The sequence below is a fragment of the Meleagris gallopavo genome, chromosome 2, assembly GCF_905368555.1.
Source record: "Meleagris gallopavo chromosome 2, MGAL_WU_HG_1.1, whole genome shotgun sequence".
Taxonomy (NCBI): Eukaryota; Metazoa; Chordata; class Aves; order Galliformes; family Phasianidae; genus Meleagris; species Meleagris gallopavo.
Window position 1 is genome coordinate 37,310,631 of NC_139405.1, and position 13,476 is coordinate 37,324,106.

The following is a 13,476-nucleotide window of genomic DNA, read 5'->3' on the forward strand; positions in this document are numbered from 1 at the left end:
CCCGCCGCGCCCCCGCCCCGCCGGTCCCAACCTCCAGGGGCCGCGCCGCCCCGCGGCATTCTGGGGACTGTAGGCGGCCGCCGCCGCCGCCCGCGCCGCCGCCGCCCGCCGGGGCTGGAGCGGGACTGCAGCTCCCGGCGGCCGCGGGGCAGCAGAGCTCGGCCCGGCCCGGCCGAGCGGCGGCGCGGAGAGGAGGAGCCGCGTTCCGCCGAGCGGGCCCGTAGTCCCGGCACGGAGGGGAAGGGGCCGGCTGCGGCGGCGGCCAATGCGAAACTGGCTGGTGCTGCTGTTCCCCTGTGCGCTCGGGGTCGCGCTGCACCTCTGGCTGCTGCTCAGCTGCCCCGGCGGCCCCGGGAGGCGGCCGGCAGGTAGGGCAGGGGCTGCTCGGAGGCGCTCCCGCGGCGGGACTGGGGCTGAGCGGGGCGGGGAGCCGGGAGCCGGGGCCGGCCGTTAAACGGCTGTCGGCAGCGGCGAGGGACCGCGGCTGCTTCCAGCGCTGGGTGCCGACCGACCGGCAGCGCGTCCCGCCGCGTGCCGCTCCGGGACGGGCAGCCCACGCCAGCCGGTCCTGCGGGGCTGCATGTAATGGCCCCGAAGGGGCGGAGAGCTTCTTATAGGGTTGGGTGTGGGGCGGCGCGAGTGAAAGCAGAGCCCTGAGGGCCGCGTTGCGTTCTTCATCGTGCGACCTGTGGTTTTCAGGCCGTGGATCTGCACGGCGGGTAGAAATAAGTGTCTGTTGGGGGAGAAACTTCTGTCAGACGCCCTTAGGGTGCTGTCTGGGAGCGTTAAGAAATGTTCGTTTTATAGGGTGTCTGGGAAACGATCCGGAGATAACAGTGTATTTTGTCCTCGAGCTCTATGGAGAGACCCAGCAGCCCGTTGGGTGACAGAGCCATGCTTTCGGGCAGGTTTTGTATGCAGCAGTGCCGAGTCTGCAGGCCTCCAGTACTGCTGGATACCGCAGGTGTGGGGCGAGCAGGGTGGGAGCTTGGGTGCTCTGGGAGTCATGGGCTGTGTGGCTGTGCCTGTGTTCCCCTCATGGAGGTGACTAAGTTGTCACAGGAGTTGTTCTGAGGCTGAGGTGCCTCTGGATGCTGGAAATCACAGTGTCATTTGTCTTCTGTGGTGCAGCCCTTGTAAGCTCAGCACGTGGGAGCTGCAGGTGGCCGTATGAAATCTCATAGAATCATAATCGTAGAATCATGGAATGGCCTGGGTTGAAAAGGACCACAATGATCATCTGTTTTCACCTCCATTGCGATGTGCAGGATCACCAGCCACTAGACCAGACTGCCCAGAGCCACATCCAGCCTGGCCTTGAATGCCTCCAGGGATGGGGCATCCACAACCTCTTTGGCAAACCTGTTCCGGTGCATCATGGTGACGTTTCCTGCTGAGATTTCTAAAGCAAATGCAGAGGTTTCTCAGCTTGGGATGGGGAAGAAGCTTTGCTGTTCTGGGATTCCCTATTAGCAGTTGTGTTGGAGTTTGTGCCTGTTACCATGAAACTATATTGCATTCAGTAGTGCTTGTTTTGTTTTGTTTCGTTAGAAGGAGAATAACTATGTGTTTAGTTTGTGCAAGCGTTGTTTGGTTGTAGTTAATTGGGTGATGTATCAGTGCAGAGGGAAGGAAAACTGATGCTTCTCATAAAAGGTGAATTTCCATCATTGGTAGAAAAATGCTCAGTATATATGTGTTCTCTGCAGGCTTGGTTTTCACATTGTGTTTTAAGGAGGAGCCCTCACAATAAGAATAGATTTGACTATGGGACAATGTTTTATAGTAGCTGTGACATAAAAACACATAAAAAAATGTTATCTGTGTATTCCCTGGTGTTTCATTTTCCTGCGTAATGTCTCAACGGTTGCAAAAACAGCCCTAGTACAGATCAAAAGCAATAGAAAAGCAGTTCTACTTTTTGAGAAGTTTTCTCCTCTCAGTAACCATTGTGCATGCATACACACAGATGCAGAATGGAAACTTCTGTTAAAATCTGATGGCCTGTTATGACAATTATTTACCTTGATGCAATTGACTCACAAACACAAGATTGAAAGAGACATCTCTGACTACTCATTCTGCTCAACCTTTCTAATAAGCAGCTCTTAATCTTCATATTTAAATGGCAGCTCTATAGTCTATGTTTATCTAACAAAGGTTTGGGCTACTCTGTTTGTTCGCTTGGATTCTAATTGCCTTAGAAAGGGCTGTTCCAGGAACTTATGGTCCTGTTTGTCCTGCTCCTTCTTCTGCTTCTCCTTCATTGAAAGAGCCTCCTTTAATAAAACCTTCTTCCTGACTGCCCATGTGAAAGGCTGTAGCCTGCCTGCACACTTTGGCCCATTGTGGCATGTGGTCGTCCTCTGTGTTCGTTATGACTTTCACCTCACTGCTGCAGAAGCCAGTATACTTCTTGTACACTGTACTCATTAACTGGAAAAAGGATCAGTCTTGAAATGAAACTGTCTGCTGATGTAGTGTCCTGACTCCTGGCTCTCTGCTCCTTTTCTTCACCAGTGAATGGGACTGTAATTCGTGCTTCTGAGCAAGACATGCAAGAAGATGCATTTAGGTTTAACTGAAGTCTGACTGGTTACAAACAGGTTCTATCCAAAGGAAATTCGTGGGTAGGAAGCTTTGGTTAATTTTTGTAAAAGTCTTAGGTAGCAGCTAATTATAAAATGACCTCAGAAACTTGAGAAAGAACAGACAGACCTGCTTTTCACATTCCATGTGGATTCATTGCTAATTGTGGGTTTTAATTGATCATATGATTCTAATTGAGTAGGAAGTAAGAGCCTTCAGTTACTGTACCTAATCAAATGCCCCACAAGTTCAGTGTAACAAACTGCTTTGCTGATGGTAATGCCCTTTCAGACATAATTCCAGTTGTGTTTCTGAGGGTATGTGGCAGCTAAAACGTGTCCCTTGTCGTTCTGTTAAAGTCAGTCTTGTACTAGTGAATATTACAGAGCAGATTAAGAAACACCATTTTTTTTGAAGCTGCTTGTGTGCCATCTGTTGTCCTGTGGTTCAGCACGTACTTTTCCAGCACTGTCCTAATGGATCCACATAGAGAGTTGGTTAGGCTGGCAGTTAGTGACTTGCCTCACAGTATCAGGGCCATGTCCTGCATGAACTGGCCTGTGCTCTTGTCAGGTGAGAGAGCAGGGAGAGCTGAACTCACTGTTGGCTTTTTGACATGGAAATAACAAGAAGTAGAAAAATCCTCTGTGGTTATGAATAAAACTTTGCTTCGTAAGGAGAAATTCTGCCAAAAAGAGAGAACGTTTAGAAGAAATGTTCTTGGCATCTGTTAACCCTGTCTGTCAGAGAGCAGTATATTGCTTGATCATAGAGTTGTTTCATCTTTTGTAGACATGTTAAGACTGATTAGTCTGATGGCCTTGGAGATTGAAATTGTCTGGCAGCAGGCAGGCTTGGTGTTGGCTCTAGCTGTATGGTTCTACCTGAGATGTCCATTGTTCCCCACCTCGGTCCATAAGATCTTACCAAAACTTTGTTTTCCAGGGTTGGGCCGTGCCAAACAAAAACAACTACTCCTTTGCTGAGCATGAAATAATTGTCAATCCAATATTTGTCAACTGAATTGGGATTTTTATTTATTTATTTATTTATTTATTTGAGTCTTGCAACTGTTCTGTATGATACATTGCAAACATAAGCAACATTAGAAATGCATTTTAATGCATTTTGGCATTGGAGCAAGAGCCAAAGGACACCCACCAGTTGTGCCATAGCTGGGCAGCCAAGCTTGTGGCTGAAGGAAGCTCCTCTAAATTGCCTGCTGACTAGGACAGCCACAAGGGAGCAAGCAGCCTTCTCTGGGAGCTGGCTTTTGTACTCAGGTTGGTAATTACTCTTCAACAGGTAAAGGTGCTTTTCCTTTGCTTTGTTCCTTTTGCCTCTACATTTCTGAGGCTTGGCCTGGAATAGTGTGAGTGCTGTATGGTTAATGGTGTTCAGAGCACTGTCAACCTGCCAGTATTGCAACTGCTGCTTTGCAATGCTATAGGACCCCACTGTTCTATTTCCTTAAAGGAATGACATTAATGTAAAAAACTGTTCTATTTCCTTAAAGGAATGACATTAATATAAAATAAATAAATAAATCTTCTGCCTGCTGAGGTTTTCCTCATTGAATCCATAAGTGCTTAAAAGCTTGCTTAGAGGCTTTTCTGTGTTAAGGAGTACCGTGCTCCTGCAGCAACCAGGATGTGTGCACATCTTGTTGGTTTTTAGCTCTGGTCTAAAGTAAGTCCTGCAGTGAGGTCATGCAGCTCTGCTTGCACAGAAACCTGTAATGCAGACGAGCTATAGCAGATTACTTCAAGTGAAGAAGATTAGAGGTGGGGAAAGAGCTGCTTTTGCTCTTTGGTTTGTTCTTTTTCTGTGTGTGTCAGCACTCTGTGAACACAAACCTTCTTTATATGCAGTTAATTCCTTCCTCCGTGTTTGTTTGGATCTTTCAGAAAGCAGCACAGAAGAGAGAGGCGTTTAAAAGCAGGGATACATCTCCAAAGTCACAAGAATAGGCAAAGATAACACCTGGATTTGTGGGGCGTGTTCCTTTGGAGTCTTACAAAGTGGATTAGTTGAGAATATTCTTAACTTCTGGGCAGCCTACCTAGTTCTGTCCGTTGACAGACCCACACAAGTGGGTAGCTGCAGGATGGCAGAAGGTGCAGAGCCCAGCATTCTGCACAGCTCGCTTCGTCCTGCAGTAGCCAGTGAAGAATTACTGCCTGATAGTGCAGTGAGGCATGCAGTGCTGGGCCTCTCTGGGTGAGAGCTCCAGGCAAATCTCTTCTTTGTCCGGTTCCATGAAACGTGTAAGTACTGAGTCACTTTGGGGCCTGGGCTCCTGGTAAAACTTGTCTGAAAACATCGTGCAGATTTAGTAGTTGCTCGGGAACTCATCAATAGAGGTGTGTGCAGCAAGATCACGTTTACTTTGTTTATAGACAAAATCAAGCTAAATGATCTCTCAATCTTTTCATGTCCTTGTAATGGCTGTAAATATAATTAACAGCTTAGCTTGACATTTTGATGAGAGTCAGTCTCACAGGAAGGAGAGATGCTTGTTAATATTTGTAGTGTGGGAAATAATACTTCTGGAGCTGCTGGCTGCAGTTGAGGCGGTTCACATCGGAGTAGGGCCAGCAGGCCGCCTGGCGGCAGCGACCTCTTCCCACAGTCACCTCATCAGGAGGCACTGCTTTGTCTTCAGCCTCATCTTCTAAGGGCACATCTTTGTGCTGTACAGACTTATTCCCCTCCTCCTGCATTTCTCCCTGACTTTGATCCGTTGATAACTCTCAGTCATGTTTGACAGACAGGTGGAGGTCACAAAGGCTGGTGTTTTCCCCAGGTTTCACTGGGGCAGCTTATGGCAGGTCGTACTGAGGTGAACACTGCGCCAGTAGAGATACGTGTTTGGTCAGACGTCAGAGAATTGTGTGGGAGCCTGTCCTTACAAATACCCCAGCCTAAGAAAAGCTGCTGAAAGAGCTTATTAGGCGTGTGGCACAAGATTCTGGCAGGCTGGGCTTCTGTCATTCTTAGTGCTGACAGAAGTACTCGCTATGGTTTCTGTGTAGAACAAAACGGATCTCAGTAGCTGGGAAACAGGCTGCCTCCATTCACATCTTCGTAGTCTTTGCTGTGGGTAATGGGCTTAAGCAAAACGGCAGTGAAAGCAACTTGTGCCTGATGCTGGGAGACTGTGGGGTAGGCACTACACATTTGCCTGCTTACACTTTACTGAAAAGTCCTTGGCTGCTTGATGCACCTGCCACGCAGACCTAAGAATTCAAAAGCAAGGCAACTAATGGGAGCGTGGTCTTTTAACTGAAAAAGCTTTCCCTCCTGTGGCACTTCTAGGATTTATCATGGAATGTGATACATAGTTTTCCTGTTGTTGTTCTTTGGTTTTCTTTTCATGTATGGTTTTTCACAGTTAGCAGGCCTGTAAACACATCCCTGTAAAGTACTTTCCCTGTGAAGCAAATGGAAGTGTAAGTAGTGCAAGGTGGCACTGGATCATGCAGAAAGCCAGTAGCATAGCTAACATTAGGCTTCTGCTCACCTTCCTTCTCCATCTTCCACCAAAAAAAACAACATTTGCAGTTTTCCCTTTGTTTTGTAATGGAAATTGTATTGGCTTGTTGTCTTGTACAATCAATGCAAGGTAAGAGTGATATGTATTTTTTAAGCTTGTTATTAGTGCTTCACATTTTGGCCTAAGAATGCACAAAAATAGAAGATATGATAATTCACTTTGGTCCCCAGTGTCAAGTATTGATTGCTTATATAAATACATAGTTACTATTGACTTGGAGGTCAGCATTATTTTCTTATGACTTATGCTGCATCAGATCATATCCATGACATGTCTAAATTGTTTGTTTAAGTGAATAATAGCCTCATCTTTTTTTCCCCATCTTTCTGACTTTTTCTTGCTCTTGCTCTTTTTTGATACTACTAATTCAGAGAGAAACATCTGAATCTGTTTTCCTGAAGGCTTAGCAAGTGTTGTTACTGCTTCTCAGCAGAAAGTAGAAACTTTTGCTAACAAGTAAGGAGCTTATTCATCAAAGTTTTGAAAAATTAAGCTTTCCTGTGGCCTTTTTTTTTTTTTTTTTTTTCCTTTCTTTTCCATTCTCAGTGATTTTAAAAGTACAGCAGCATAGCCTCAAGGATAGAAAAGAAAATCTTCTGAGTATGGGCTGCTCTAGCACTACCTTACAAAGCTAGGAGACAGCCTAAAACAGGAGAAAGAGCTGTTCTCAGTGCAGTAGGATACTGATTCAGAAGCATCTGTTATATTAATGCTGTTCCCACGTGAGTGGTTCATAAGACAAAGCTTCACTCATTTTAAAATATAAACTGAATAAAAAAAACATATTTTTGATTCAAGTAGCTTTATTTTTATTATTATTATTTTTTAATTAACTGATGCCAACTTTTGGTATTCTAAATCAAGTCATCCCATAGATATCTGTGCATAGTTTCATTTTTCTTATTTGGTTTGATGAAATTGCTCTGCTTTGAATTAAAAGTGATATTTTAAAAACAGAATTTGTACAAGCAGTGTCTAATGTGCACTCAGAAAACACGTTTGTCCTCCTGTGAGATTTGTGCTGGGAGGCTTGCAGTTAAGGCTGTTGAGAGAATAATCACAGGAGTGTGTGAGAAAGAGCTAGGAGATCTTAGAGGAATTTGTTGTAATGTTGTAGTCTTAGAGTACCTCTGTTGAGGAGTCGTGGCAGATCTTCGTTATTTAGTGGCCTTTGAAGACTTGCAGGGGTTCCAGGCAGTCAGTATTTAGCAGCCTACTGAGAGGCTAAAATTGTGTTTGGATTGAATGATGTGTTTCATTCACAAGTTTCTCTGCCTGTTTTATAGGGCAACCAGTTTGGACTTAGCTCCATCAGCACACAGATAATATTCCTGAACCTTGCCATCCATTCAGTCTGTCATTTCTATACGAGGTATAGCAGTTGACTGTAGTGAAAAACCGACGCTGAAGAATGGAAATAATAGATTACTGCTTGGGTTTAATTCCTTTTGAGTCTTAAGCTGATGTAAACTTCTCTCAATACGTTAATGCTCAGCTTAAATTACCGATAAACTTGCCAGCACAAGTTCATTTAAATAATATGGAACTTAAACCTTCTTTTCCCTTGAAAAATCACTATTTGCATGCTCAGAACAGAAATATTTAGTGGGAAATAGACTGAGAAAGATTTGCCTGTGGAAGCGTCACAGTCTACATGCCCTACTATTGTCCTGTCCTAGGAATCAGTAGCAGAGCACTGTTTTATTTGGGATTCAGGACTCAGGTGCAATTCATTATGAACGCACCCTAGAGCAAAAAAGTATTCTTCTCCAAGTCTTTGGATGTTGATTGAGCTACTTCCCTGGCTGTTCTCAGGCTCCAAGTCGCAGCTTCTCAGGTTTTGTGATCTCTAAGTTAAACCAGCAAAGGTAAACCGTGGATTACAAGTGCTGGCTGTGATGCCCAGAGACTGTGCAGGGGTGTCAGACTCTGTGTGAAGGCACACGGTGCTGCCCAGCTTCGAGCGGCTGGAAGCAACAGGCCTTGGTGTGATAGTGGAGTGGTGAAGCTGAGGGGTTCAGCAGCCTTAAGAAAAAACAGAGGAAGAACTGGCATCTTTTTGAATCTGACAGGCTTGGTTTAAATATTTCTTCTTCTGGGTGGAATCATGATGAATTATAACAGTGAAGGCTTTGTTCCAGCAATGTCAGGTGCCCAAGCTTTAGGATAAAGAAGTGCCTGCAAGCAAGCAGGAGGCTCGAGCTCCCATAAGACTGGCAGAGTACACAGTAGGACCTTGTACCTTACCCGCAGGATTTCTGTGGTTTGTCCAGAAGTGTTTTCATAGATTGCTAGTGAAGGTTTTGGTGTGCTGAAGATGTTTTCCTGTTTCTGAACCAAGAATGCAACAGTAATTTTACCTCTTGTTTTAGTGTTTCAGGTACCCAGTACTCTTGCTTTTGATGTGCATTTTAATGACTGCTTGCAGCTCAGAATCGTGCAGACAATGTATCTGTTGTTACTTTGTATTTCTAGGTCCGCTGGCCTTCTTTCCTCAGTGGAAGCTGAAACATTATGATGTTGTTGTAGGTGTTTTGTCAGCTCGCCACAATCACGAACTGCGCAGTGTTATAAGGAACACTTGGTTCCAGCACTTGAAACAACACCCAACGCTGAGCCAACGGTAATCTCTAGAGTTTTGAACTTTTGGGGCTGTGAAAAGAAAACAATATTATGCATAAATCTCTTGATTTAATCATTTTTTTTTAAAGGATTTCCATTTTTTCTTTTTTTTTTTTCCCTTTCATTTTGAGCATCTTATGTTCCGATCATTTTAAAATCTGCTTAGTGCTGTATAAAAATACTGCTTGTTCCAGGCTGGAACTGTTTTATACAGGTAATTCTAATTGTACGGCTGTATACAGAAACTTTTGACCGTTCAACTGCTCGCTGCTGTTCATTTTTACAATTAATTGCTGTGGTTTATTAGTGGTGTATCAGACTTTCCTTTTTTCACGTTGCAGTGTATGCTTTGTGTGGTATGGAGCTTGAGGCGCTTAGTAACCCAGAATACTTGAAAGCAAGCACAATTGTCTTTGGTGAGAGCACCACAAAATGTTTTTTAACAGCTTCAACTGTTAAGTTGAGGTAAAGTTTAGGTGTATTTCCCACTGACACAAGTATACCAGCAGAACCCTTCCTGACCACTCACGTAGACCTGTCAGTCTGCAGACCAGACAGTTTCTACTGAGAAAGTTCTGCAGTTCATTCCTGGAATCACTGTGAAGTTTATAGGTCTCTTCTCTAGGTACCTGCCTTATACTGAAAGCCGTTTGCTGTTCACAAATTTGGTGCGCAGTACGGAGCGAAGCATAGCTGCTTTGGTTATCTGAAAATGTGACCTTTCATAGCTTGGATGGAATCTGAGGAGGATATTTAGCTGCTGAGTGAAAGACTGGGTGAAGGTCGATGCTCTAGCTGGTTGTACTGCTTATTGTCTCCTGACTTGCACTGTCAGGACTGGGGCTAAAAACAACAATCCCGATCCTGGTGGCCAGTATTCCTGTGCCCTTGTGTAAAAGGCTGGTGTGTGTTTGGAGCTGAGCCCCCACACAGGGATTCATATGGTTTCTCTATGCAGAGACCCTCATTGTTTATCTTAAGGGGTTTTAAATTAATCCTGGGGAAGATGGGCCTCTGTGATGAAATAAGTGTATTGAAGGTGAAGGGAGGAGGGAAAAGAACTGGTGTTAATAAAACCAAATTATTTTAGTGTCCTTGTGAAGTTTATAATAGGTGCACGTGGTTGTGCTGTGCCAGTGGAGGACAGAGAAGACCCCTACTCCTGCAAGCTTCTGAACATCAGTAATCCAGGTATAGAAGTTAACTTCTAAAAATTCTATGATCTGAATTAGAAATAATCACCTTTTATGAGAATAACTTGAGGTGCTTAACTGAGATGGATAGTGCTTAAATGAACGCTGCCTAGAATTCGCTGTCCTGACAGTCGCATAACCTTCCTGTAAGTGCCAGGTGCAGGCATGGAGAGGGGAGGTCTTGAGGACGTGAAGGGGAGGCTGTTGGATTCTAATGAATTTGCATTCTTCTTGTATCGAGGAATGGTCTCTCCCATGTGATAAATTTTTACAGTACATTTTTTACTATATTCCTGTGTGAAATCAAGTTGGAGAGAGCTTCAGCGACGCAGTCCAGTACCATACATGAGTGCAGACAGTAGCAAGGCAGGAAAAGGAGTGTCAGGCAGACTTCTCTGTTGGTGAAGTGAGTTCCAAGCAAGTCTGGCTGATAGATTGTTCAAGGGTAAAGTGAAATGCTGCCTTACAAAAATACTTTTAACTAAAATTACAAATTTCTTCCTGATGTTTTTTTTTTTTTTTCTATTTAATTTTTGCTCTTTAATTACGAGTTACCTAAGGACTACCTGGCTGTGGAGCCAGAGTAATTTTTGTAACCTTTGGATATGAATGGCAATAACCTCTGCTTAGTCAGTCTCCCAAGAATAACCATTGCCTCAGGGCACAGGGAGGGCATAATGCTAAAACAGTCAGCCAAGCTGAGCAAAAATGTATGTCATTTTGGTACGTAATTATTTTAATATATTAATACACAGACATACACGTGATCAAGTAGCATTTTTATCTTCACCCTGTGGATTTATTGTTTTTCTCTGTGGATGCATAGACAATAACTTGCTATTGCTGGTAATCTGCAGACTGCTGCATCACTGGGAGTTTCTCCTTACTGCAGTCTGCAGTCAGTTGTCTTTTCTTCTCCTCCAGCACTTGGTTATCCTTGTGCACTTGCCAGCCATGCAAGTTAATCAGCATGCTTTGCATGTATCCAGTGTGCTTTGTGTATATGCAGTTCCAGAACTATGAAATCTTCTCACATTATCTCTGTCCTTTCTTTTTTCATCTAGTTTTGAATCAGGATATTGAAGCATTCAGCCTCCCTGAGGACACACCTTCAGTGCTATCTGAGGACAGAGTTGTCAGCGTGAACTTCCGTGTGCTTTACCCCATTGTCATCACCAGTCTTGGGGTCTTCTATGAAGCTGATGGGGTTGGATTCCAGAGGAACATCACTGTCAAACTGTACCAGGCAGAACATGAGGTAGAGTACTGCACTTATCTTTTACAAGTGAACTGAGGCATATTGTCTGTATTGCAAACTTATTTTTTACAGGAAGCAACATGCTGTGTTGGTGATTTAGAAGAGCAATACTTAAATGGCAAGCACAGGAATTATATTTTATTTCAGTTGCATCATAAATTCTTATTTCTCAGCTATATATATGCAGTACAGGTGAGAAAAAGAAAAGGAAATTAAAATAATTTCATAAAGTGCTATGAGTTAATTTAAATGCTTTTTGAACGAACACTAATAGCTAATTCCAGGCTACACTTCTGGTTACATTTGAGATTCTAAAATATTAAATAGGTATTAAGGAATAAAAAATAATCTGTTAAATATATGTAAAACACATGCCCAGAAAAATACATTGACTTTGGGACAAAGATGTGCAGTGTATATCTGAAATTTTTTCTTGTCTATTCTTTGGCAGGGCATTCTGGCTTTTTTTTTTTTTTTTTTTTTTTTTTTTTGAAAGTGCTGTTTTTTACAGGTAACGAACTTCCCCCAGTGCAATTCAAACAGTGATAATTCCCCTAACTTCTAAGCTCAGATGTGGGTGTAACACACACATGATTTAGTGTCTGAAGGGGGAAAAAAAAAAAATAAAAAAATTGAGCATAATCAGGAAGCACTTCTGTGCTGTGCAATTGACAGAGCACTGGCACAGGTTGCTCCAGCCTCCCTGGAGATCTCCAAAAGCCACCTGGATGTGGCCCCAGGCACCCTGCTCTGTGTGTCCTGGCTGGAGCAGGAGATGGAGCACATGGACCCAGAGGTTCCTTTCTAACCTCAGCCATGCTGTGATCCTGTGGTGTTCACTGCATTTAATATATTGCATTTATCTCTCGTAATAATTTGATGGGTCAATGTCAAGACTCATGGCAATAATACAGTAGAAAGAATTGTAAATCTAAGAAAATAATTAAAATTAAGTGCAGAAAATATACTGAAGTATGACTTCTATGAATGAATAATGAGAGCTGGTTTTATAATTAAAAAAAAAAAGTATAATATAATCAGATTTATGTTTGCTAAATGGTAGAATACTAAATGTTAACACAGATCAAGTTATTAGGCTGTTAGGCTTTTACTTCCAGTGAAGGTGAAAAATTAGTATGATAGGAAAGCTTGGAGACTTTACTAAAGATTGGAAATCTGGTGATGCAGCATCTTTATGTCGTTCTTTTACAACCTAAGAGCTGTTTGGTGGCCTATTTAATATAGTCCTAATTAAGTTTTAGGGGACAGGCATCCTCTGTTGCAATAAATAGCAGCCAGCTATTTAAACAAAAGATAGAAAGTCTGTTATCTGGGACACTGAGTCTTCCAGATGATGTGCTGCCTTGGCTGGATTCTGGTTTTGTTGCTTGCTTCCCCCTCTTCAGTCCAGTGCTTGAATACCATGGAGTCTCATAGGCTGTCTTGGCAATTTCCAGTAATCTTTATACAATCTGTAAGTCTGTTTCCATTGTAACTGAGATGATCAAGATTTGCCTAATCTCACAGCACTTGTGCTACCTTTGTTGTTCACAGGAAGCTCTCTTCAGTGCACGCTTTAGCCCACCAAGCTGTGGAGTGCAAGTGAACAGACTGTGGTACAAGCCAGTGGAGCAGTTCATTTTGCCAGAGGTATGCATGGTGTCAAAAGTGCCTTCAGTTCTTTTAAGTCAGCCAGAGCGATTGACTAATAGAACTGGCCTATGCTTGAGGCAGAAAAGGGCAAGTGAAAACCTCTGGGAATTCATATTTGGGGTCCAGAATTTCTTTTTCACCGTCTTGATTACTACCTGTTGTAAAAAAGGAAAATGTGATTAATTGGAGAAGACGTTTCTGCTTCCGGTGTCTTGGACACAGCAGTGGTGTGTTATGGTCGCAGTGAGAGTGTTAGCCAAATAGTTATTAAGATGTGCTTACTTAGATCTTCTGAAATTTCAGTAGTTGTGTTTCTGAACAACATTGGCAAGGAAATTGTTCCATCATTGAACCACGCAGGAAAACTTTAAGGTCTTTGGTAGAGTTGTCTTGTAAAATTTAAGCTGGATGATGTGGCACAGAGTAGGCTGTGGGTTTTCACATGGTAAAACTTGTATTTTAAAACATGTCAACGTTCTGTGGCTGTGCCCCTCAGAAATTTGGGAAAGACCTTTATTCTAGGCAGTAATGACAGCACTGGCATTCTCAATTCTCCTGAGATACCATTAGCCAAGCTGCCAGGGTCTGAAGGGTTTGTTTGTTTG

General features: G+C 43.4%; 1 protein-coding gene across 3 annotated transcripts in view; it reads left to right on the top strand.

Moving 5' to 3' along the window:
- Positions 1-127: 127 nt before the first annotated feature.
- Positions 128-13,476, top strand: part of B3GALNT2 (beta-1,3-N-acetylgalactosaminyltransferase 2) — a 26,062-nt gene continuing 12,713 nt past the window's right edge. For 2 of the 3 annotated variants that reach the window (XM_085219705.1, XM_085219706.1), the window contains exons 1-5: positions 128-368; positions 8,621-8,768; positions 9,858-9,958; positions 11,025-11,218; positions 12,773-12,868. In XM_085219705.1, coding sequence (XP_085075831.1) covers positions 266-368; positions 8,621-8,768; positions 9,858-9,958; positions 11,025-11,218; positions 12,773-12,868 — 642 coding nt within the window. In that variant the 5' untranslated portion in view covers positions 128-265. The remainder of the gene's footprint in view (positions 369-8,620; positions 8,769-9,857; positions 9,959-11,024; positions 11,219-12,772; positions 12,869-13,476) is intronic. The other variant, XM_085219707.1, reaches the window with a different exon arrangement.